A 23,092-nucleotide genomic window follows, 5' to 3' on the forward strand; every position below is an offset into this window, starting at 1 on the left:
GGAGCCCCCGTTTTATATCAAAATACTTAAATAACACCTGTTGTGATAATAATTGGAGAGACAAATGATTAAAAGCTAAGCTCTTTGCTTAAAGCAATGCTTTAAAAAAGACACAGGAATTACTACGGCATCTCCAAACACTTAAAACACTTTAAAATGTGCTAAACATTCATTTTACAGACAAGATCCCTCACTCAGGTTTGTGGACCGCCCCCCAGCTGTCCCCAGCCTGAGGACTCCACACAGAAACAACCTGATTTGGAGATCCAACTTTTAGGGAGTTAAAAGAGCTTTTATTCTGTTCACCACTAATCTTCAGTGCCTGGAAAAGTAACAGAACAGTGGCGCTCAATGAGTCATTATTTGTTGAAAGAAAATGAATCGGCTCTGAGGCTCTTTACAGGATACTCCTTTTTTCTAGGTAATTTCTAAAAAGCACCAAATCTTCAGGCTTTTGGAGTTCTTCTGTTTGCAGTAGAGTTATCTTACCATTTTCAGAAAGATGTTTTCTTTCCTGTAGTGTTGGTTCATTCTTTCTTTTCTTTCTTTGCTTGCTTGCTTCCCATTATAGTTATGTAGGTTTGTAATATCAGGTAATGTGATTTTTGAGGATCTATACGTGTTTATCATTTAACTCTATTAAAATGTTCAATATAGTTACCAGATTTCAAATTCGTATATTTTAGCTCTATTTGCCACTTTTTTCCCTTGAGGTAATTTATTCATTCGGTAATGTGTTCTTTAAAAACATTAACCAATCTCCTTGGTTTTTGCTTCTCAGTTCCTCTTTCACGTGGTAACAGCTCCATCTAGTGAGCCTTTCAGATATTGCTGCTGAGAGGTCTGACTTGTTTGTAAACACAGAGATCTTCCATTTCAATGCCTGAGGAGTGGTACAAGATAGACGTAGTTCTTGCAAACATATAGTGGGTAGAATGAAATTTAATCAAAGATTGGGTCTACCCATGAACAATGTTCATGGTGGTTTTTCTAAACCACACAGTTATTACTTTATAGGAATTAAGCACTTACTGGCTTAAAACCCATTTTTTTGTGGGTTTTATGTTATATATCAAGTAGGTGTTAAGAGGTTTGGAGCAGAAACTTGTGAAACGCTTTAGTGTCCCTGGGTTTGACCATGAGCTTAAATAAGCGACAGAAGTTTTAGACTGTGAACCCTGTAGCCTTTATGTTTGGTTAAAAGGAACAGCAGGGTAATTTTTGGCTTGAAACCTTTGACTTACTCCCTTGGAACATATCAGTCCCTATTTTTATTTAAAGAGATTTTATTGATTGATTTGAGAGAGCACGCGCGCACGCACACGCGAGTGAGCATGAGCAAGGGGAGAGGCAGAGGGAGAGGAAGAGGAAGAAGTGGGCTCCCTGCTCAGCAGGGCTCGCCAAGACCCTGAGATCATGACCTGAGCCAAAGGCAGACGCTTAATCAACTGAGCCACCCAGGCGCCCCTCAGTCCCTGTTTTGTGATGCAACGTAGCAGAGAAGTAGTCCTAAGAAGTGTGTAACTAAGTGATTTTTTTTTAAAAGATTTTATTTATTTATTTGACAGAGATAGAGACAGCCAGCGAGAGAGGGAACACAAGCAGGGGGAGTGGGAGAGGAAGAAGCAGGCTCATAGCGGAGGAGCCTGATGTGGGGCTCGATCCCAGAACGCCGGGATCACGCCCTGAGCCTAAGGCAGACGCTTAACCGCTGTGCCACCCAGGCGCCCCTAAGTTATTTTCATTTGAAATCCACTTTTAAAAATATACATTTTATGAAAGAATAATTGCAGATTTGGCTTCATGTATGCCTTTTGCAGAGGCTATAAACTGAAAAACTGCATTTAAAGTTTTATTCCTTGGTGAAAATAATTTTCTGACCATTTCGAGCTTGGTTTAAGGCTGTAAACTAATTACAGTAGAACTGCCATGGGTTAAAATATTTTTGGAACTTACGTGCTCTTCAGTATCAAACTTCTGGTCTTCCTGAGTACTTGATTTTTTAAAAACAGCCAAATTGGAAGAATGATGTGGGTAATCAAGCTGTTTGATTTTATATGAGGCTAAAACTAAAGTCTGACAAAGTAATTAAATGGACTTGGGGTTTGTCTTACAAATTGCCTCTGAAGTCAGAGTTTCCAGAAACATCGTGAGCAATTGCAGTGTCACCGAAGGAAGTGAGTAGCCTTTGGAGGTGATGGCTTTGAAGATGGCCTTCCTCAGAGATAGGAGAAGTTCTGCTATGTTTAAAAACGGTTTCCTTTCTTTATAGGGACATTGTTACCCACCTCCCAACATTTTATTATGAAAAACCAATTACTTTTACTGAAACATACAAAAAAGTTGAAAGAATTACACCACGGACGAGCACACACGCACCACCTTGAGTCTACAGTTAATTTGCATATTTGCTTTATCTCTTCATTCATTAGTCGATCTGATTTTTTGATGAATTTTATTGAAAGTCCATTGACTTCAAAGGTCCAATGTAATGAACAATTTAACTTTGGAAGAACTAGGGCACGCTTGCCGAGGTAAGAGAACGAATTAGCTCCTGTGACCATCTACATTCTGTGGTGTTTTTTTTTTTTTTTTCAGAATGTGTTCCACATGGTAGTTGAAGTGCCGCGCTGGTCTAATGCAAAAATGGAGGTACGTTTCCCCTTGCGTTGATAATCAGACTTAGGATATTAATTGTGACCTAGCCACACTGATTTGCTCAAGGATTCAACGACTGAAGTCGAAGGTTTTCTTCTTGCTAGTCCCAGTCCATTTTCCAGTTGGATCTCCTGTGGCCTGCCAATCTCCCACTTGGACTCCAACTCAACCATTTACTGTTTGCAAATATGCAGCAGACTTTCCTTCCCCACACCTTTGATTCTGGCATTCTGGAAGCCTAGGACTACCTTTTCCTCCTGTCTTCTCAAGTCCATCATTGACTCTTCCACAGAGTCAGCAGGCTTTCTTTAGTTAGCCCAGACACCTGTGATTTTATTGAAATTTCTGTTGGCATTTTATTAATTTCTTTCTGATGATACCTGATAGGCTTGGCTTTTTGTTGAGGATATATTACACATTTTATACCACTCAATTAAGCTTTTTGAGAGTACCCACATTTTGCATATATTATATACTCAAATATTTGAATAATTTTGAATGTTTTAAAGGAAAGATTAAGTTGGATAGTATTTATTGTGCCCTTTTACTAAAAACCTTAAGACATTTATCAAATATTAGGATTTATTCCAGGTAATTTTAGTTTTCACTTAAGTAAATGTTTTTTTTGGTTTGTGTTTTTTCCCTTCTATATATCTCAAATAAGTTTTCTATTTAAAGGCTGATTATGAAAAAAAATATTAATAAAAAAATAAAGGCTGATTATGGAAAAACTTTTATATCAAATCATAAAAATGATAGAGGTAAAGTAAGTCATTAAGGTGGAATTAGGGGATGTGCATTCCATAATTCATTTCCTCAGATTCTTATTTGAATAGTATTTTATATCCAAATATGCAATGATTTGAAATTTTTTATTTCAGATAGCTACAAAGGACCCTTTAAACCCAATTAAACAAGATGTGAAAAAAGGAAAACTCCGTTACGTTGCAAATTTGTTCCCTTATAAAGGGTACATCTGGAACTATGGGGCCATCCCCCAGGTATGTCTCTGTGTGATTTCTCAAAATGTACTTTTTAGCTTATAAACAATTAACCTACTGCCGTTAGTGAAAAAGATTTAAACGTGCAGAAAGTTTTTGCTCTAGTAGATTTTAACAACATAAGAGTAATTATTTTAATACTTCCTTGAACAACTTATTTTCAAGATAAACTGAAAGATGAATATTTACAATGTTTAAATTCACATCTGAAAGTTGGTTCTTTTCTGACATCTTTATTTTTCTGTATGGACTGGTTATAAACCGTTCACATAGTTTTTTTGCAGAATGAGTGGCACACCTCTTACGAGAGCCTGCCTAGCCTAGCGGTTGAAAGCACTGATTTTTGGCACCACATCCCAAGTCTGCCATTCGCTAGCTCACCTAACTTGCCTTTCTGCCTTCCCGGGACCTGTCTCCCCAAGATATTACTAGCACTTCGCCCTTACGGCTGTTGAACCTAACACATGTAAGATTTTATGTCGAGAGTCCTCATTTCTTCTTAGTGCCAATCTTTTTGTGGTAAAGTAGTAAATGGGGTTCTGTTTTCCTAACGAGCCAACACTTTGAGGAGGGAGGATATCCGCACTGTTGACCAGTTTATCCCCACTCCATGCCAGTGTGTATAGCAGGTTCTTACTTAATATTCAAATGAGGAGTCACTGGAATCGTGTCTGTCATGAGTAAATGTGGCTATTTAATTCGGGTTTAGCAGGCTAATGCCTGTGGTACTTCTGATTTTTACATGAAATATTCAGTCTTGCTTTTTTCCTGTTGATAAATGGTTTGTTTTTCTGAACCGTTACGTCTGTTAAGTGGACCCTACTGTGAAACAGTCCGTGCGGTACCAGCACGTAGCTCACACTCCTAGCTTGCTAGCTAATCCAGAGTCGTTGTCCGCCTTAGTTACGGCACTCCACTTCCCAGTCAGTTGAGTTAGTAGTTAGCCTCAAAATAGTATCCGTTTGGGAGAACACTGCTGAGAGTCTTGTTCTGGAGGTTGGATTTGGCTTTGTTGGATCCGGTCTTCCTTTAGGCCTCTTCACTTTTCTGTTTTTGCCTTTACTCCAGCGGAGCAGGCAAACAAATCTGAGAGGTAAGTTCTCAGTTGCGGGAGCAAAGAACTAGAACAATAGCAACCTTTTCAAGCTGCCATCGAGCACAGGCCCGCCGTCCCTTTGTGGGATGCCCTACAAGGCTCAGGAAAGAAAGGCAGCAATTGGAAGGAAGCTCCAGAAAATCCTGATTGAACTTTTCGGTCTTGGCTCCTGGTCAGTGATGACACTCTTGCCACCAGAACATCTCATTTCCGCTTTAGTACTGTTGTCTACTAACTTCTGTTCTGGAAATTTATTCTAAGGAAAATCTGGTTAGTAGAAAATAGTGAGCATGAAGAGTCCATCAAGCACACTTTACTTCTAATGTATTTTTTTAGGTGAATATTTGGTTTTGTGTTTGTGTCTGCATGTTGTCTCTGCTGTTAGGTGGTTCGTTCTTGTCTTATACAGGATCATACTGGGCGCCGGGCTGGCTCAGTTAGTAGCACATATGACTCTTGATCTCAGGGTCGGAAGTTTGAGCCCCCATGTTGGGTGTAGAGATTACTAAAAATAAATAAATAAATAAACTTAAAAAAGAAAAAAGATCGTTCTCTGTTTTAAAGCTTAAAGTCAGTTTAGCGTATGTAGCATAGCGTATTTAGCATAATAGAGCCCTAGCATTTAATTACAATTATTGTGTCTAGTGAAGATTCTTAGATGTGAATAAAGAATTTCTTAAAAATGAGAAGAAAATAGCTGAAGATTCATATTTTTGCAGAAAGACTCATGGGATGTGACTTTTTTTTTTTTCAAGACTTTATTTATTTATTTGACAGAGAGACAGACAGCCAGCTAGAGAGGGAACATAAGCAGGGGGAGTGGAGAGGAAGAAGCAGGCTCTCAGCGGAGGAGCCTGATGTGGGGCTCGATCCCAGGACTCCGGGATCACGCCCTGAGCCGAAGGCAGACGCTTAACGCCTGAGCCACCCAGGCGCCCCGGGATGTGACTTTTTAATGTCAAACGCGATCCACTTTGTCAGTAGCATGTGTAGGAGTGATATACTCGCAGCCTTATTATTTATTATCTTTTAGACTTGGGAAGACCCAGGACACAATGACAAACACACTGGCTGTTGTGGTGACAATGACCCCATTGATGTATGTGAAATTGGAAGTAAGGTAATGGAATCTGAAATATTTTTCTGTAGTGTCAAGATGATAGTCATGAGGTACACAAAGTTCATCCTTTAAAAAATGTTGTGAATAAACTATATTAGTGAAATAATGATGTCTCTTTGATAAATTAAAAGTGTCTAGTTCATCTGAGCATTTGTATGTTATAATTTGTGCATTGCAACCTAGTCTAGAAAAGTGCGTGACTGTACGTACATGCGGGAGAAGTCTTCGGAAGGCAGGTGACGAGTCAGGAGGTGAAGTGTACCCAGAGGCAAATTTCATCTCAGTGAAGGGCAAACCCTGCCTAATGATTCGGGACTGGTCAGTGAGCTGGCCCATGCAAGATAACCTCATGAGCTGGAATTTCTTTATCATGGTCAGAATTTCTTTATCAAGTAGGGCTGCTCTAAGATTATGACTATAGTTATATTTCTTTATGATCTTTCTCAGGTCAGGGAAATAGTTAACTGAAAACAAAGCTGTCATTCATGTTTTTAACTCATAAAGTTAAGTCATATTGTATGATTTGCCTATTTCAGTCATTTCTATAAAATAAAAAGCAAAGAAAGCACATTTATTTATTTATTATTTAAATTCTAGTTAGTTAACATATAGTGCAATATTGGTTTTGGGAGTAGAAGTCAGTGATTCATCACTTATATACAACACCTGGTGGTCATCATAACAAGTGCCCTCCTTAATACCCATCACCCATCTCACCCATCCCTCCCACCCACCTCCCTCCAGCAACCTTCAGTTTGTTCTCTATCGCTAAAAGTCTCTTATGGTTTGTTTCCCTCTCTCCTTTTTTTCTTTCCCCCCTTCCCATATGTTCATCTGTTTTCTTTTTGAATTCCACATGAGTGAGATCATATGGTATTTGTCTTCTCTGACCGACTTATTTCAAGAAAACACATTTAAGTATGAATTTGAAACATTATGGAGGATTTATTCTTTGGCACAATCAGTGACAGTTCAAAAAATATGAATTATCCTGACCATGCTACTGCTTTTCTTAGGGCCTATAAGTAATAAGGGTGCCTATTTTCAATTTTGATAGGACTGACAGGGATTTGCTTGTTTAGCTTTTTAAAAATTGGTTAAAGGAACAATCTTAAGGTAAGTTTGCAGAAACTTGACGTCTTCCGTATTTCCTCTTATCCACCAAGTAAAACTTCTCCAAAGGTTCATTCTGTAGTTTTGTCCTAACTGTGGTTATTGACTCTCAGGTATGTGCCAGAGGTGAAATAATTAGGGTGAAAGTTCTGGGCATACTGGCTATGATCGATGAAGGGGAAACCGACTGGAAAGTCATTGCCATTAATGTGGATGATCCCGATGCAGCCAATTACAATGGTAAGGAAATCTGAAGATCTGAAGTCTGTGTAAATCTTATGCACCACCAAACTTAACCTATAATGACAGAATTGCCTTCAGTAAGCAGTAAGGAATAAGCCCATGCCCTCAAACTGTTAAAGAATGTAGAAGCAAAACATTTGACAAAGCATTGTTACTTCACATAGGGAACTTCTCAGTAATTCACTTAGTAATTAACTAAACTTTCTCCTTCAATCCAGGAAAGAAAAAACTGGTAGCTTGTGTTTACTATTTTCTCTTTTCCTTCCATACATATTAGCATTTACTTGCTCTATTTATTTATTTAAAAATATTTTTTATTGAGATATAATCTGCATACCATAAAATTTGCTGTTTTAAAGCGTACAATTCTATGATTCCTCGTATATTCACTCCGTTGTGCAGCTGGCTCCGCTATCTAATTCTAGACCAGGTTCCCCACCCTGAGAGGAAGCCCCATATCCATTAGCAGTCACTCCCCGTTCCCATTTCCCGCTGTCCCTGGCAACCACGAATCTATTGTGTGTCTTTATGGACTTGCCTGTTCCGAACATTTCGCACAAGTGAGATCGTATGATAATGTGTCTGTCTGGCTTCTTTCACGTAACGTCATGTTTTCAAGGCTCATTTACATCATAACACGTATCAGTACTTCTCCCCCCTCCCCCTTTTCTTGGTGGTATAATTCACTTAACACAAAATTCACCGTTTTAACAGTTTTAAAGTGTATAGTTTGGTGGCATTTAGTACATTCACAAGGTTGCGTGACCATCACCACCGTCTAATTTCAGGACATTTCATCACTCCAAAGGAAAACTCTGCCTCTAAGCGGTCCCTCCCTACTCCCTGCTCTTCTCAGGCCCTGGCAACCACTAATGTACTGTCTGTCTCCGTGGATATCCCTATCCTGGTGTTTCATACACGTGGAATGTCATATACATGCGGCTTTTTGGGTCTGGCTTCTTTCACTTAGCCTCATGCCTGCTAGGTGCATCCATGTTGCAGCATGTATCAGCACCCCGTCCTTCCATGGCTGAATTCTGTCCATTGCATGGATCTGGGCCACATTTTGTTTATTCATTCATCAGTTGATAGACATTTGGGTTGTTTTGGGCTATTAGAAATAATGCTGCTGCTACGAACATTCCTGAGCAAGTTTTTATGTGGGCATATGTTTTTAATCCTCTCGGATACAGATACCGAGGAGTGGCGTTGCTGAGTCATGTGGGGACTTTCATGTTTAACCTTTTCAGGAATGGCCAAACTATTTTCCAAAGCAGCTGCACCATTTTACAGTCCTGCCACCAGCCATTAGTGTTCCAATTTCTCTACTTACTTGCCCACTTGTTACCTTTTTTTTCATTGTAGCCATTCCAGTCGTAGGTTTTATTGTTGGGTTGTAAGAGTTCTTTCTGTATTTTGGGTACTAGACCTTCATGAGATATATGATTTACCTGTATTTCCTTCCATTTTGTAGATTGTCCTTTAATTTTCTTAATGAAAGCACTCAAGCTTTCCATTTTTGTGTAGTCTAATTTATGAATTTTTCTTATGAATGTTTCTTATACTTTTGGTGTCATATCTAAGAAACCATTACCTGTGGTCCAAGGTCACAAATGTTTACACTTATGTTTCTTTTTAAGAGTTTTATAAATTTAGCTCTCACATTTAGGCCCTTGATCGGTTTTATGTTAATTTTTGTATACGGTATGAAGTGGAAGACCAGCATCATTCTTTTGGATATGGACATCTGTTGTCCCAGCACCATTTGTTGAAAAGACTCTTCCTTCCCCCATTGAATTGTGTTAGCATTCTTACTGAGAATCAATTGGCCATAAATGTGTGGGTTAGTGCTATAATTTGATTGTCTGAGTCCTTTTTGAAAAATGTTTATGCCTTGTAACTGTCTTTCTTGTTATCATGACTGTTTTTATATTAATCTTGACTCTAGTAAATGATCGAATCCATTTTAGTTATTGAATTGGTCGTCTCTTGCCTGTCTGAAATGGGTCTTACTGGACTAAAATCAAGGTGTCAGCAGAATTGTGTTCCTTCTGGAGGCTCTAAGGAAAAATATTTTTCCTTGCATTTTCTAGCTTCTAAAGGCTGCCCACATTCCTTGATTCATGTCCCCTCTTAAAAGCCAGCAGTTGCAAGGCAAGTCTTTATCACGTCTTCGTCCCTGACTCTCCGCTTTCCTCTTCCACATAAAGACCGTTAAGAGTAGGCCCAGCCAGATAACCAGGATTATCTTCCAGTTTCAAGATCAGCTGATTAGCAACCTTATTCCACCTGCAATCTTCGTTCCTTCTTCCCATGTTAACATGACATATTCATAGGTTCTGAGAATTAGGATGTGGACATCTCTGGGGACAGTCTTCTCACCACAAATGGTGACACTGTAATGGTGGATATATGATACTATGCATTTGTCAAAACCTGTAGAATTTTATAGTAGCAGAATAATGCCGCAGCCCTTCCAAAGTTGTCTACCTCCTAATCCCCAGAAACTCTGAATAGGTTACTTTACGTGGCAGATGGACTTTCGGATGTGATTAAGGTTAGGTCCTTGAGATGGGGTGAGTATCCTGGATTATCCAGATGGGCCCCATTTAATCCCATGAGTCCTTGAAAGCAGAGAACTTTTCTCAGCTGTAGTCAGAAGGAGATGTGATAGCAGAAGAAGAGTCAGAGTCAGAAAGAGAGAATGATAAAGAGAGACTGACTTTTGTTTCAGATAGTTCTGTATTGTTAAAATTTTGTACAGTGAGAATGCATTCATTCCATTTATTTACTCTTTGACAGTGATTCTCGTAATCAGTGTGTCCATTTTCACATGTGCTCCGTACACAGGAGCACAGGCACTAAGTGGCATGCTCTGGCCGCAGCTAGGGGAGACACACCTGTCATTATGTCAGCGGCATTTTGCTAGGGTATCATTTCCCTGCAGTAGAGGGTATTAGAACCCTGAAAACTTTCTCTGGGTGGCTGGCCCCATGGTGCAAGTAGTATGCAGCTTCCCCACAATGACAGCCCAAGACAGTGTCTATCTGCCATTCGTTACTGAGGTTTCTAGATGGAGAGAACTCTAGACTAGCCACAACTTTTGGAGAGATCCACACAGAGCCATGGAAGAGGACTGCTTACCCACTAAAGCAACCAGGTTGGACGCATTGATCCTCTTTTTCATTGTGGGGCCCGCGATAGCCAGATTGCCTTGTCACTTTATGGGAAGCGGTGAACGTGAGCCTTGGGGTTCCATGTACGCTACAACACCAGTACTGGCTGGCTGATGAGGAAAGTCAAACCCAAGAGGGAACAGCACAGAATGTGTGCTGTCTTTGGTAGGATCTCGATGTGTGTTAGGAGGCAGACCACTCTGCAGTCTCGCAGACCCCTGGCTTTGTCTTTGTGCACACAGCGTGCAAGATGAGCAACGAAAGCTGACTGGGTTCTGGGTCTGGTGTTGAGGGTCCCCAGTCTGGATCCAGCATACCTTTCAAGGTCGGGTTCACAGTCAGAGCGGGGATGAGCTGCTGTAGTTTTCCAGGCTGTGGTATAATGCAAAAATATATTCGATCTTTATCTCTGGTTCCTGGCGAAAAACTTCCTGGAATTTCCTGAGTGTTTCCAGTGTATTTTTTTGTTATTCATCATGAGCCCTTTTCTTCAAACCTGAGTTTATGCTAATGGGGTGACTTGGGTAGGGCTGCTAGCTGGCCTCAGACTGGGGCTGGTCACCAAAGACAAAGTGATTAGAGGGTAGGAATTTTCAGCCCCACCCACTGGCCTCTGGGACCCAGAGGGGAGACTGGAGATTGAGATCTCTCAAACTCTGGAATGATGACATTGGAGCACTTCTGGGTTGGTGAACATGTGGGGGGTGCTGAGAAGATGCCGCACCCACCCTGAGAGTGCCGGGAAGCTCCGCACCCTCCCTCCCCCCACACCTGCCCTGTGCGTCTTCCGTTTGGCTGTTCTGAGTTGTATCCTTTATAATAAGCCACTAAACATAAAAAAAGGTTTTCCTGAGTTCTGGGAGTCGTTCTAGCAAATTAAACCTGAGGAGGGAGTTGTGTGAGTTCTTGAGGCCATTGGTGTCTGAAGTGGGGTCAGTCTTGTGGGACTGAGCCCTTTCACTTGTGGGAACTGATGCTGGCTCCACGTACATGTTGTCAGAGTTGGATTGAATTGGACACCCAGTTGCTGTTGTACCTGGAGACCTGGAGAGTAGGTTATTGGTGTTGGAAAATGCCCACGCTTGCATTTCAGATTTCTGGATTTTCACATTTCAGCATCAGGTGACACGTTTTGTGTTATTTGTAAGTTCCTTGAAATTTATCAGTGTTTATACATTTCCCGGTTCACTTTGTAAACTTTCTATACTTTGGTGGTACGATAACAATGCATGATATTCATTATCTACACAGATTATACATTGAACTCAAGCAACATTATTTTATGAAATACAGATTATACTACACAGTATATAGATTGGACTTGAGGAAAGTTATTTTATAAAATTTAAATGTGCTTATGTTGTTGAATGTACTTCTCCTTCCAATAATACTTTTCTTGATTTTTTTTTTTTTTTAGCACTTGTTTCTTCTGTTTGCTTGCATTGAACAGCAGTTTGGTCATTTAAAGTTGACCTTGAGGACATTGAGGCTAGGCATTGTTGATGGCTATACAGACACCTTGAAAAGTTTTTAAAATTTTTATTTTTTAAACAAATTTTAAAGAAAGACTTTATGTATGTATTTATTTTGAGAGAGGGCACATGACAGCCAGTGCAAGTGAGGGGAGGGGTAGAGGGAGAGAGAGAATCTTAAGCAGACTCCATGCAGAACGCAGAGCCCTGGGGGGGGGGGCGCTGGGTCGCATTACCCTGAGAACCTGATCTGAGCTGAAATCAAGAGTCAGACACTCGGGGCACCTGGGTGGCTCAGTCGGTTGGGTGTCTGCCCTCAGCTCAGGTCATGATCCCAGGGTCCGGGGTTTGAGCCCCACATTGGGCTCTCTGCTTAACAGGGAGCCTGCTTCTCCCTCTCTCTCTACCTGCCACTCCCCCTGCTTGTGCTCTCTCCCTCTATTAAATAAAAAAATCTTTAAAAAAAGGGAGGGGCCAGACACTTAGCTGACTGAACCACCCAGGTGTCCTGAAAAGTTTTTTAAACAGGACACTTTGCTGTTGTCCGAACTAGAGCACTGTCATATAGAATGCCTGTCCTGCAGAGCCAGAAGTCTAGTCTCATTTAATATGTCACCCATGGATGGATTTAATCCGTCTGGGAGTTGGGGTGTGTACTTCTGAATATAGCCTCAGGCTGTCTTTTTTAGTATCTCCTGCCCTTCTCACAGAAGTTACCTAACCTTGCCAAACTAGTTCTTTAATTATGTAGCCCCCAGTCATTTCTCCCTCCTCTCCTCTAATAGAAATTATTATTGTATTGATTGTTGCCTTAATACTTAAAGTTATATATGATTTCCGTTTCATGTGTATTTGCTCTCTTTTCAGCAAGGTGGTTAGCTCTGTTATCTTTTACTTTTTTGATGTCTATCCCATAGCTCTCTGAAAGTACTACTTGAGATTTTTTGCATGAATTACATACGCATCTTACAATCTGCTTATTCTTTTCTTAGATATTAATGATGTCAAGCGGCTGAAACCTGGCTACCTGGAAGCTACTGTGGACTGGTTTAGAAGGTACAAGGTTCCTGATGGAAAACCAGAGAACCAGTTTGCTTTCAATGCAGAATTTAAAGATAAGGTAATGCGTCATTTAGGAGTGTAGCTTTAAGCCTGTTTGTTACAAAGACTAATTTAACTATATTGTTTTTGTTTGTTTTTTGATTTAACTCTATTGTTATCACTTAAAGACTATACAGTCATAAAACAAATGTTTAAAGACATAAGTGAGACAGCCTTGATACTGATTTATTCATTTCAATGTTCTCTTCTGTTTTTGACCCAAGGAAGTGAATTCAGAAAAGAAAGTTATCAGTCTTTGGGAAAATGTTGATACTAAGGAAAGACCACTTATCTGTCATTGTAATGCATATCTCTTCAAATTCTAGGATTTTGCAATTGATATTATTAAAAGCACTCATGACCATTGGAGAGCATTAGTGACGAAGAAAACTGATGGGAAGGGAATCAGTTGGTAAGCAGTAACTCTTCTCTGCATGTTTAACACAAAAGCAAACCAGCTTGCTCCAAAGGTTTTAATGACGTAAGCACACTGTATCATTACATTCCCTTAGAAAAGAGAGAAGTGGTTTTGTCAGTCAGTGCTAAAGGGAGTGGGAAGGTAGTTATATAAGCAACTGAAAAGTACTCATAAGATACTCTCTGAACAAGTACAAACTAAAACTATAAAGGAGACAGTGAGACCAGAACTTTGTGAGGGTCACTGGAAAGACTTCCTAACATCGGGGTGCTCAGAATATAGTGAGTAAAATAATTTTGAGTGCAAGTTTTTCTCTCATATAAATACAGAAGATGCATTGCAGCTAAACCCGTATCTACCATGCACACAAAATTTATTACTGCTAAAAATAATAGTTAATATTTATTGAGCAGTTAAATATTTGCCAGGCATGTAACAGAGATGCAGGAGGGTTGCCTGGGTGGCTCAGTCGGTTAAACGACCAACTCTGGATTTCTGCCCAGGTCACGATCTGGGGGTGGTGAGATCAAGCCCCGCACCAGGCTCTGCACTCAGCAGGGAGTCGGAGCCGGCTTGAGATTCTCTCCCTCTCCTTCTGCCCCTCCCCCTGCTTGTGTACACACTCTCTCTTTCTAAAATAAATAAATAAATCTTTTTTAAAAAAGAGAGAGAGATGCAGGGAAGTTAAACTTAACGAAGTCACCCCACGGTAAGTGTCTCAGAGTTAGGACTCACCTCCAAGTCTGTCTTGCCTGACCATGCTCAGGATCATTTACTTCCTCTTGAATATTTAAAGATTTACAAGAGAATGCCCTCTATCACCACTTAACTAACGTTGTTTTTGAAATAGTAGTCAATGAAGTATATAAGGGAAAAGATGTATTTTGGTGCAGAAATGTTGGAAAAGGAAGAGCAAATTGTCACAGATGATATGATTTTGTACCCAGAAAACCCGAGGAAAAATAAAGAATTTAGCAAGGTGACCAACTACAAAATGAATATATGTGTATATTGATACCTTTCTATACATCTGATAACAGAAGCAATAATGGAGGAAAAGGGCCCATATAGAATATAGTATTTAAAAAGAAAAAAAAAAACCAGGGGCGCCTGGGTGGCTCAGTCGTTAAGCGTCTGCCTTTGGCTCAGGGAGTGATCCCAGGGTTCTGGGATCGAGCCCCAATTCGGGCTCCCTATGCCACTGGGAAGCCTGCTTCTTCCTCTCCCACTCCCCCTGCTTGTGTTGCCTCTCTTGCTGGCTGTCTCTCTGTCAAATAAATAAATAATAAATCTTAAAAACAAAACAAAACAAAAACCCCAAACACCAAGGTATAAACAAGACATCTGCAGGACCCAGAAGAAGAAAACTTTAAGACTGTTGAGGAATATAAAATATGTTAAAAAGAAAAGTAAACTGTGTTCATAAATAGCATTCAGTTTCATCGGAAAAAAATTGCATGTGAAAATAGCCAGGAAAATTCTGGAAAAAAAAATGAGCGTAGTGGTAGCGGGGTGGAGTGTTAATTATTTTGTCATGTTTTCCTGAAAGTTTGATAGTGAAGAAGAAAGTCAAATCACTCAAGTCCTTTTAGAGTTGTGTAGACCCGACGATGTATTAGTTTATAACAAAGTATTACAGATGAATGGTTTTGGACCCACTGGCTGTTTCGGAAGAAAGCAGGCTAGATCCCCACCTTGCTCCATATACTCCTTATCCCAGAGATGTGCACTGGCAACCACCACCATGTTCTGGCTGTTTCGTTTTGTTTTTGAGAGGTGCTGTGACCAGGCAGGTGCTCCTGGAGCGCCCCTCAGAAGCAGCTCAGCCCATTTTCTTACATTTAGCTTCTCTACACCCTTATGTTAATTGGGTACAGTCTGTTGGTGTTTGAGTTTACAGCCCTGTCTTCCATCAATATTTAATGCCAGACACATAAATTTTGATGTGAAAATTCTAGAAAAAGTATAAGTGAACTTCTTTCTTTTTTTCTTTTTCTTTTTTTAAGATTTTATTTATTTGAAAGAGAGCATGGGCAGGGGGAGGGGCAGTGGGAGAAGCAGACTCTCTGTTGAGCAGGAAAGACCGACACGGCGCTCTATCCCAAGACCCTGAGACCATAACCTGAGCCGAAAGTGGCCGCTTAACTGACTGAGCCACCCAGGCGCCTCTAAGTGAATTTCTTTATTAGATTATAGCAGGGAAGGCCTTTCTAAACAGAGCACAAACTCAAAATCCATACAAGAAAGGTCTCCTTTTGATATTTTTATGAATCAGGAGACAATTTTTCCCATTTTTTTTTTAAACAAAATGCAACGAAGCGCTAAATTCTTTAATATATAAATAGGTTATTCAGGTCGGTAAGAAAAAGACTAACCACTCAATAGATGGAGAAAAAAGCTAGGAGAAGGAAGTTTGCACAGAAGAAGGTGCACAGTCTCACTCATAATTTAAAATGCAATTCAGCAAGAGGATGTCGTCCATTACATTTGCAAAAATTAAAAAAAAAATCAGATGATAGCTAGGGATGCCAGGAACATACATACGTAACTGCTGAGCATATAAGTGGCTACCCCTTTGTGGCGCGCAGTGTGACAGGATCCAGTCCAGACGTTGAAACTGCGTGTATTTCTTCACACTACCACTGCTAGGGATATATCCATAGTTCAGCAGGATCCACGTATAAGGATGTTCATTGTAATGTCGTTTATAATAGCAAAATGTTAGAAAACCAATGTAATGGTTAAGTACATCTATATACTAGAACAGTATATGGCACATTAAAAGAATAGATAGATAGATAGATAGATAGATAGATAGATTGATAGATTGATAGATTGATATGGAATGATCTCCAAAATATATTAAGGGAGAAAAGCAAAGTTCCTAGTATTATATTTAATATGGTCCTATTTATGTAGGATAAACACCTCCCCCCCCACACCCACCCACACCTATACCAGCATCTATGTATTTATATCTAAATTTTTTTTCTGGGGGGAAACAAGAACTATAAATTATAATTGCCTTTGAAGACAACCATCTGGAGAGGAGAGGAAGGCTTTCATTTTAGGACTTTTTGAATTTTCTCACTATATATATATGTATTATATTCATTTTTTTTAAATGTCAAAAGTTATCTGGGCAGCGAGGTTTTTTTTCTGAGTATGAGAAAATCCTAATGTATAAAAATAAATCTCAGGGATCTTCTGTTCTGTGAGTCAGGACAATGTCCTGTAAAGTGAAAACACTGTCGTTCACAAACGGAGGGAAAAGTGAGCTGTTACACATTTGTGTGAAAATATACAATCATAAGACATTGCTTTTAAGGTCTCAATTTTAGTGGTATCTTATATCTATAGCAATGACCTTAATGCGTGTTAAGTAACAGAGAACTGCCGGTATTTCCTTTTTCATTTTAGTAGACGATTACTGATCATGCCCATGTTATACTAGTACTATAATAATTAATATATAGGAAAATTTGAACTATGGATAAACAAAAAGAAAACCTGTATTTTAAAAAAGCCTCCCTTATCAGTTTTTCCATAGATGTTCCTATTAACATTTAGAGTGGTTTTTTTTTTTTTTTAAAGATTTATTTATTTATTTGACAGAGATAGAGACAGCCAGCGAGAGAGGGAACACAAGCAGGGGGAGTGGGAGAGGAAGAAGCAGGCTCATAGCGGAGGAGCCTGATGTGGGGCTCGATCCCAGAACGCCGGGATCACGTCCTGAGCCGAAGGCAGACGCTTAACTGCTGTGCCACCCAGGCGCCCCTAGAGTGGTTTTTTTTTAATAGTCCTTGTGTGTGTGTAATACTTCAAAACATAATTGGGATTATATTGCATGCATACTTTGTTTTATGATTTTAATTTTTTTAATTAACTTTTTAAAAAGATTTTTATTTATTTGATAGAGCGCGCGCGAGCGCACAAGCAGGGGGAGTGGCAGGCAGAGGGAGGGGGAGAAGCAGGCTCCTCGCTGAGCACAGAGCTGGATGAGGGACTCGATCCCAGGACCCTGAGATCATGACCTAAGCTGAAGGCAGATGCTCAACTGACTGAGCCACCCAGGCACCCCATGTTTTATGATTTTTTAAACATTTAACACTATAAATATTTCCCATATCATTAAAAGTATTTTTATAATATTATGTAACATTCTATCTCCGTGTAATATCCTACCTCCTAGATACACCATGTTTAATCATCCCCATTGCTGGACATTTTGGTTACTTCCAGCTTTTCATTCTTATCAATGGTGAGATGGTATATGTTGAACATTTATGGATCATTGTTTAAGTATGTTTGAATTCTGAGAGGTAGAACTTCTCTATCAAAGCACATGGACTTTCTAAAAGGTTTGGACACAGTTTATGAGTATTTTCCAGAAATCCTTCTTCAAGAACCAAGTGTTGTTCCCTCCAGGACTATTGATCTCAGATGCTTCACCAGCATTTGTTATTTCTTACCTTGTTGATAATAGGCATTCTAACAGGTGTGAGGTGACATCTCATTGTGGTTTTGATTTTCATTTGCCTGATGATGAGTGATGTTGAGCACCTTTTTGTGTATCTGTTGGTCATCTGTATGTCTTCTTTGGAGAATTTCCTATCTAGGGGCGCCTGGGTGGCTCAGTCGTTAAGCGTCTGCCTTCGGCTCAGGGCGTGATCCCGGCGTTATGGGATCGAGCCCCACATCAGGCTCCTCTGCTGGGAGCCTGCTTCTTCCTCTCCCACTCCCCCTGCTTGTGTTCCCTCTCTCGCTGGCTGTCTCTCTCTCTCTCTGTGTCAAATGAATAAATAAAATCTTTAAAAAAAAAAAAAAGAAAATTTCCTATCTAATCCTCTTACCCATTTTTTAATCAATTGTTTGCTGTTGAGTTGTGTGAGTTCTTTATATATTTTAGATCTTAACCGCTTATCAGATACATGCTTTGCAAATATTTTCTCCCATTTAGTAGGTTGCCTTTTCATTTTGTTGATGGTTCCCTTTGTTGGGAAGCTTTTTAATTTGATGTCCTACTTGTTTATTTTTGCTTTTGCCTTTGCCTTTTGGATAAATTCAAAAATTTATCCCCAAACTGATAGCAAGGAGCTTACTGCCTATGTTTTCTTCTAGGAGTTTTATGGTTTCAGGTCTTACATTCAAGTCTCACCTATTTTGATTTAATATTTGTGTGTGATGTAAGCTAGTGGTCCAGTTTCATTCTTTTGCATGTGGCTGTCCAGTTTTTCCAACACCGTTTATTGAAGAGACTGTCCTTTTCTCATTGTATATTCTTGGCTCCTTTATCGTAAATTAATTGACCTTATATGAATGGGTTTTATGTCTGGGCTCTCTGTTCTGTTCCTTTGATCTGTGTATCTGTTTTTATGCCAGTACCATACTATTCTGATTACTGTGGTGTGAAATCAGGGAGTGTGATGCCTCCACCTTTGCTCTTATTTCGCAAAATCCTTTTGGCTCTTTGGGGTCTTTTGTGGCTCCACCCAAATTTTAGGATCATTTGTCCTGTTTCTGTGAAAAATGCCACTGAATTTTGATAGGAATTGCATTGAATCTGTGGATTGCTTTGGGTAGTATGCATATTTTGACCGTGTTAATTCTTCCAGCCCATGAGCATGGCCTGTGTTGCCATTTATTAGCGTCTTCCAGGTTTCAGTGTACTCAGCTTTCCCACCTCCTTGGCTAAATCGGGGTGCCTGGCTGGCTCAGTCGGTAGAGCAAGCGGCTCGGGGGTCCTGAATTTGAATCCCACATTAGACATGGAGATTACTTTAAAAAAATGCAGTCCTAGGTATTTTATTCTTTTTGATGTAACTGAAATGTTATCGTTTTCTTTAATTTCTCTTTCTGATAGTTTATTACTAGTGTATGGAAAATGCAACAAATTTTCGTATGTATTGATTTTGTATCCTATAACTTGAATAAACTTAAGAGTCAAGTAAACCAAACTTGAATCTCATCTGGCCTACCATCTCTACCATCTGCCATCTCTGTCTGTTGTTTTTTAACTCTTAAGAGACAAGTTTTGTTACTGCAACTCATGAGTACTTTTGTTTAATAGCATGAATACTACAGTGTCTGAGAGCCCCTTCAAGTGTGATCCTGATGCTGCCAAAGCTATTGTGGATGCTGTACGTAAACGTTTTCCTTGGAAAAGAACATACGTGGTAGCTAAAAAAATCTGTTGCTAACGGGGAGGGAAAGTACTTCTTTCAACAAATATTGGCGTTCCTCCTGTATGCACATTATTGTGTGAGGTCCTGAACTTACAAACCAGTATTGCACACAAGTGGACATTTGACTGAAGGGAGAAGCTGAGAAGGGTCCTAGTCAACTCTAAATGGGAAAATAGTACAGTTATAACCATCAAAATGATTCCAGAAGGTACCGACTGACCCAAATCCTGTGTACCCGTCATAAGCCCTTTTTCCAAAAGAATTCATAGGATCTTACTTGACTTGGTTATAAGCAAGGACTAAGAAAGTAGTCAAGGTTCAGGCACCGTGCAGGCGTGGTTCATAACCCTGGAAAAGACATTCTTGAGAGGTAGTAAACTCTTCGTGAAAGAAATAATTTTGGCTTTGTATTATTTTTAATTACTTGATTTGGATTAACCAAAAGACTGAATAATCTTAAATTATTCTCATTTGCTATATTAAATAAGGAGAAGAAAATGAAGTTTGACTTTTTACTGCCTTGTACGTAGGGTGTAGTACAAGGAAAAAGAATAATTGAACAATGAAGCCAGTACATTTAGATTTATCTTTATGTGTGAATACTGACAAAGTTGAGGTGAATAAGAAAAATTGGAAGGGAAAAACTATTGGTTTACAGTCGTTAACTTTTCGATGAGAACACTCTGCCTACTTTCTATGTATATTTGTGTATATATAAATTCATTGTATATGCACCCATCAGTTATTTCAAGCAACATTTCTTTTTATTTATTCTCCTGTGTGCAATCAAAGCTAAGGGGCCTGAGTTTGTTTTTCGGCAGTAGAGTGAACCTTGCCTCGTTCCTATATATTATAAATTATTTTTAGAACCTAAAAATTGGGGCAGTTATCTTCTGTTCAGATTCTTTTTCATTTTTGTGTTGGTATACTTTTTTAGCTTATTTTTTTTCTGCAATCAGACTAATACATATTATTATTTTATTTTAGTTACCACCACCATGCGAATCTGCCTGCACAGTACCAACAGATGGTAAGATCTGTATTCTAGTAAAATTACACTAAACATTGTGTGCATGTGTGGGAAAATTATATCTATCTAGATATATCTTACACAGTACATCCACAGAGAAAGAGAAGGAAGGGAAGAAGAAACATTTTTAGAGTTCCGGAATGTATGGGGGAAGAAAGATGGCTGTAATGCCACCCTTCATGCCAGCCCCCATCACAGCAGTTTCCAGACCGTGACCCACTGCTCTCCTCCGGGTTCCGGGTAGATGCCTCGTGGATGTTGGAGCAAGTGGGGCTCTGGATCAGAGCCACCAGCTGCCTCACCCAGAAAACAGCTTTCTCCCCCTTTACGTTTAGAATTCTCTGTAAGGTTCTTCTGGTGAGAATCACATGTTTATTGATGAGGATCGAGAGTGAGAAAGCCCGAAAGCACACACTGTGATAAATTACCTGTTTTTGCTGTAGTGAAACTTGAGGTGCAAGTTTGTTTGAAGGTAATCTATGGTAGGATATACTAAAGCAAGGGTGGTATTCTTCATTATATTTTGGGTGTGTTTTGATTCTTTTTTTATTTTAAATTTTGATTCTTAATAGAAATTCTAATTTGGTTTTCTTTTCTCTGAATGCAGTGGATAAGTGGTTCCATCACCAGAAAAACTAATGAATCTTTTGTGGAGTACAAGCTGATATATTGCTGCATCCTGTTCATCTGGAGTATTAGATGCAAAAGTAGTAGCTTTCCAAAGCTTTAAATTCCTAGATCTAATCTAACTAAAGCAAATTCTGCTGCCACCAATATACTCAGAATGTTACGCATCTAAGAGCATTTTTCATATCTCAACTAAGATAACTGTTAGTACATGTTTCAGTAAAAAAGTGGTTGTAATTCGGAAGTCATTTGTGAATAAAAGTGTGAGAATAGTGCATGTTGGATGTATATGTTTACCATGTGTTAGAAAATAAAATTATTTTGCTGAAACTTCGTTTATAATATTTTTACTTTACTCTGAAGCCTGACATTGCCAAGCAGGCATGGGTGCCAGTTGGTGTTTGTTTCTCTCAATGATCTTATAATTCAGTTTCATAACTATTAGACTGAAACTGACTTTATTTTTAGGAACCTGAGAACGAAATCCCTTAGGTTTGCAGTAAGTAGTCTCGATACTATATTGTTACTAATTCCTAGCATCCCATTGTAAAGCAAAAGCTTTTAAACTTCTGACATACTAGCAGAAAGCAAAACCTTGCTCACCTTTTGAAATGATATAGTTACTTTTTTTACTTCCCTAAATCAACAAATTGGATTCTTATGTCATTTACATTATATTTGGAGTTATCAGTCCAAATAGCTTTGTGATTAAGGTTGTGGGTTTTGGAGCTGCACGGACCTGAATTTTCAATTCTAGCCCATTTACTTGTAACTCCGTAATCTTAGGTCAGTTACCCACCACCCAACTTCAGTTCCCTCATTTGTAAATAAGATGTAACTCCTATAATGGCCTGTATTAAGCACAGTTTTTTGTGTTTTTGAATCCACAGATCATTGTGGATTCACACGCAATTGTAAGAAATAATACAGAGTCTCTCTATACCTTCCCGTTTCCTCCAAAGGTACGATTTTGCAAAATGATAGTATGATGTGACCACCAGCACACTGGCTTTGATATGGTCCACTGAACTTATTCAGATTTTCCAGTTTTACCTGTGCTCCTTTTTTGTGGCTTATTGTTCTGTAAAACTGAATTTCCCATGTAGGTTCCTGCATTCTACAAGGCACCGAACAGTTCCTTTTTTTTAAGATTTTACTTGTTGGAGCACCTGGGTGGCCCAGGAAGTTAAGCGTCTGCCTTCGGCTCAGGTCATGATCCCGGGGTCCTGGGACTGAGCCCCATGCCAGGCTCCCTGCTAAGCGGGATGTCTACATTTCCCTCTCCCTCTGTCCCTCTCCCCTCTTGTGCTCTCTTGCTCTTTCAAATAATAATTTTTTTTTAACATTTTATTTGTTTATTTGAGAGAATGAGAGAGAGCATGAGCTGGGGTAGAGGCAGAGGCAGAGGAAGAGGGAGAGGCAGACTCCCTGCCGAGCAGGGAGCCTGATGTGTAGGACTCCATTCCCAGGACCCTGGGATCATGACCTGAGCTGAAGGCAGATGCTTAACCAACTGAGCCACCCAGGCGCCCCAAAACACTGAACAGTGCTAACAACACAACCTCATGTTGTCCTTTTACAACCACACCTCCTTCTTTCAGGTTCTCCCCAGCCCCATCCTTAATCCCTGGCAACCCCTAATCTGTCTTCCATTTCTACAATTTTATAAATCCAAGAATATTATATAAATGGTACCCCACAGTGGGTAGCCTTGTGGGATTGGCTTTTCTCACTCAGCATAAGTCCCTGGAGATTCTTCTAGGTTGTTGCATATATCAATAGTTCATGCTTTTTATTCATCCCTTTTTATTGCTAAGTAGTATTCCGTGGTATGTATGTAGGCTCATTCCAG

The 23,092-nt window shown here is 39.6% G+C and overlaps 1 protein-coding gene across 1 annotated transcript in view; it reads left to right on the top strand.

Moving 5' to 3' along the window:
* PPA1 (inorganic pyrophosphatase 1) overlaps positions 1–21,570 on the top strand; it is a 35,480-nt gene extending 13,910 nt beyond the window's left edge. Inside the window, exons 3-11 of the mRNA XM_026504374.4 lie at positions 2,599–2,652; positions 3,540–3,659; positions 5,789–5,875; positions 7,102–7,228; positions 12,872–12,999; positions 13,307–13,392; positions 19,469–19,538; positions 20,571–20,613; positions 21,221–21,570. Coding sequence (XP_026360159.1) covers positions 2,599–2,652; positions 3,540–3,659; positions 5,789–5,875; positions 7,102–7,228; positions 12,872–12,999; positions 13,307–13,392; positions 19,469–19,538; positions 20,571–20,613; positions 21,221–21,252 — 747 coding nt within the window. The 3' untranslated portion in view covers positions 21,253–21,570. The remainder of the gene's footprint in view (positions 1–2,598; positions 2,653–3,539; positions 3,660–5,788; positions 5,876–7,101; positions 7,229–12,871; positions 13,000–13,306; positions 13,393–19,468; positions 19,539–20,570; positions 20,614–21,220) is intronic.
* The last annotated feature ends 1,522 nt before the right edge of the window (positions 21,571–23,092 follow it).

This window comes from Ursus arctos, unplaced genomic scaffold (genome assembly GCF_023065955.2).
Source record: "Ursus arctos isolate Adak ecotype North America unplaced genomic scaffold, UrsArc2.0 scaffold_7, whole genome shotgun sequence".
Lineage (NCBI taxonomy): Eukaryota > Metazoa > Chordata > Mammalia > Carnivora > Ursidae > Ursus > Ursus arctos.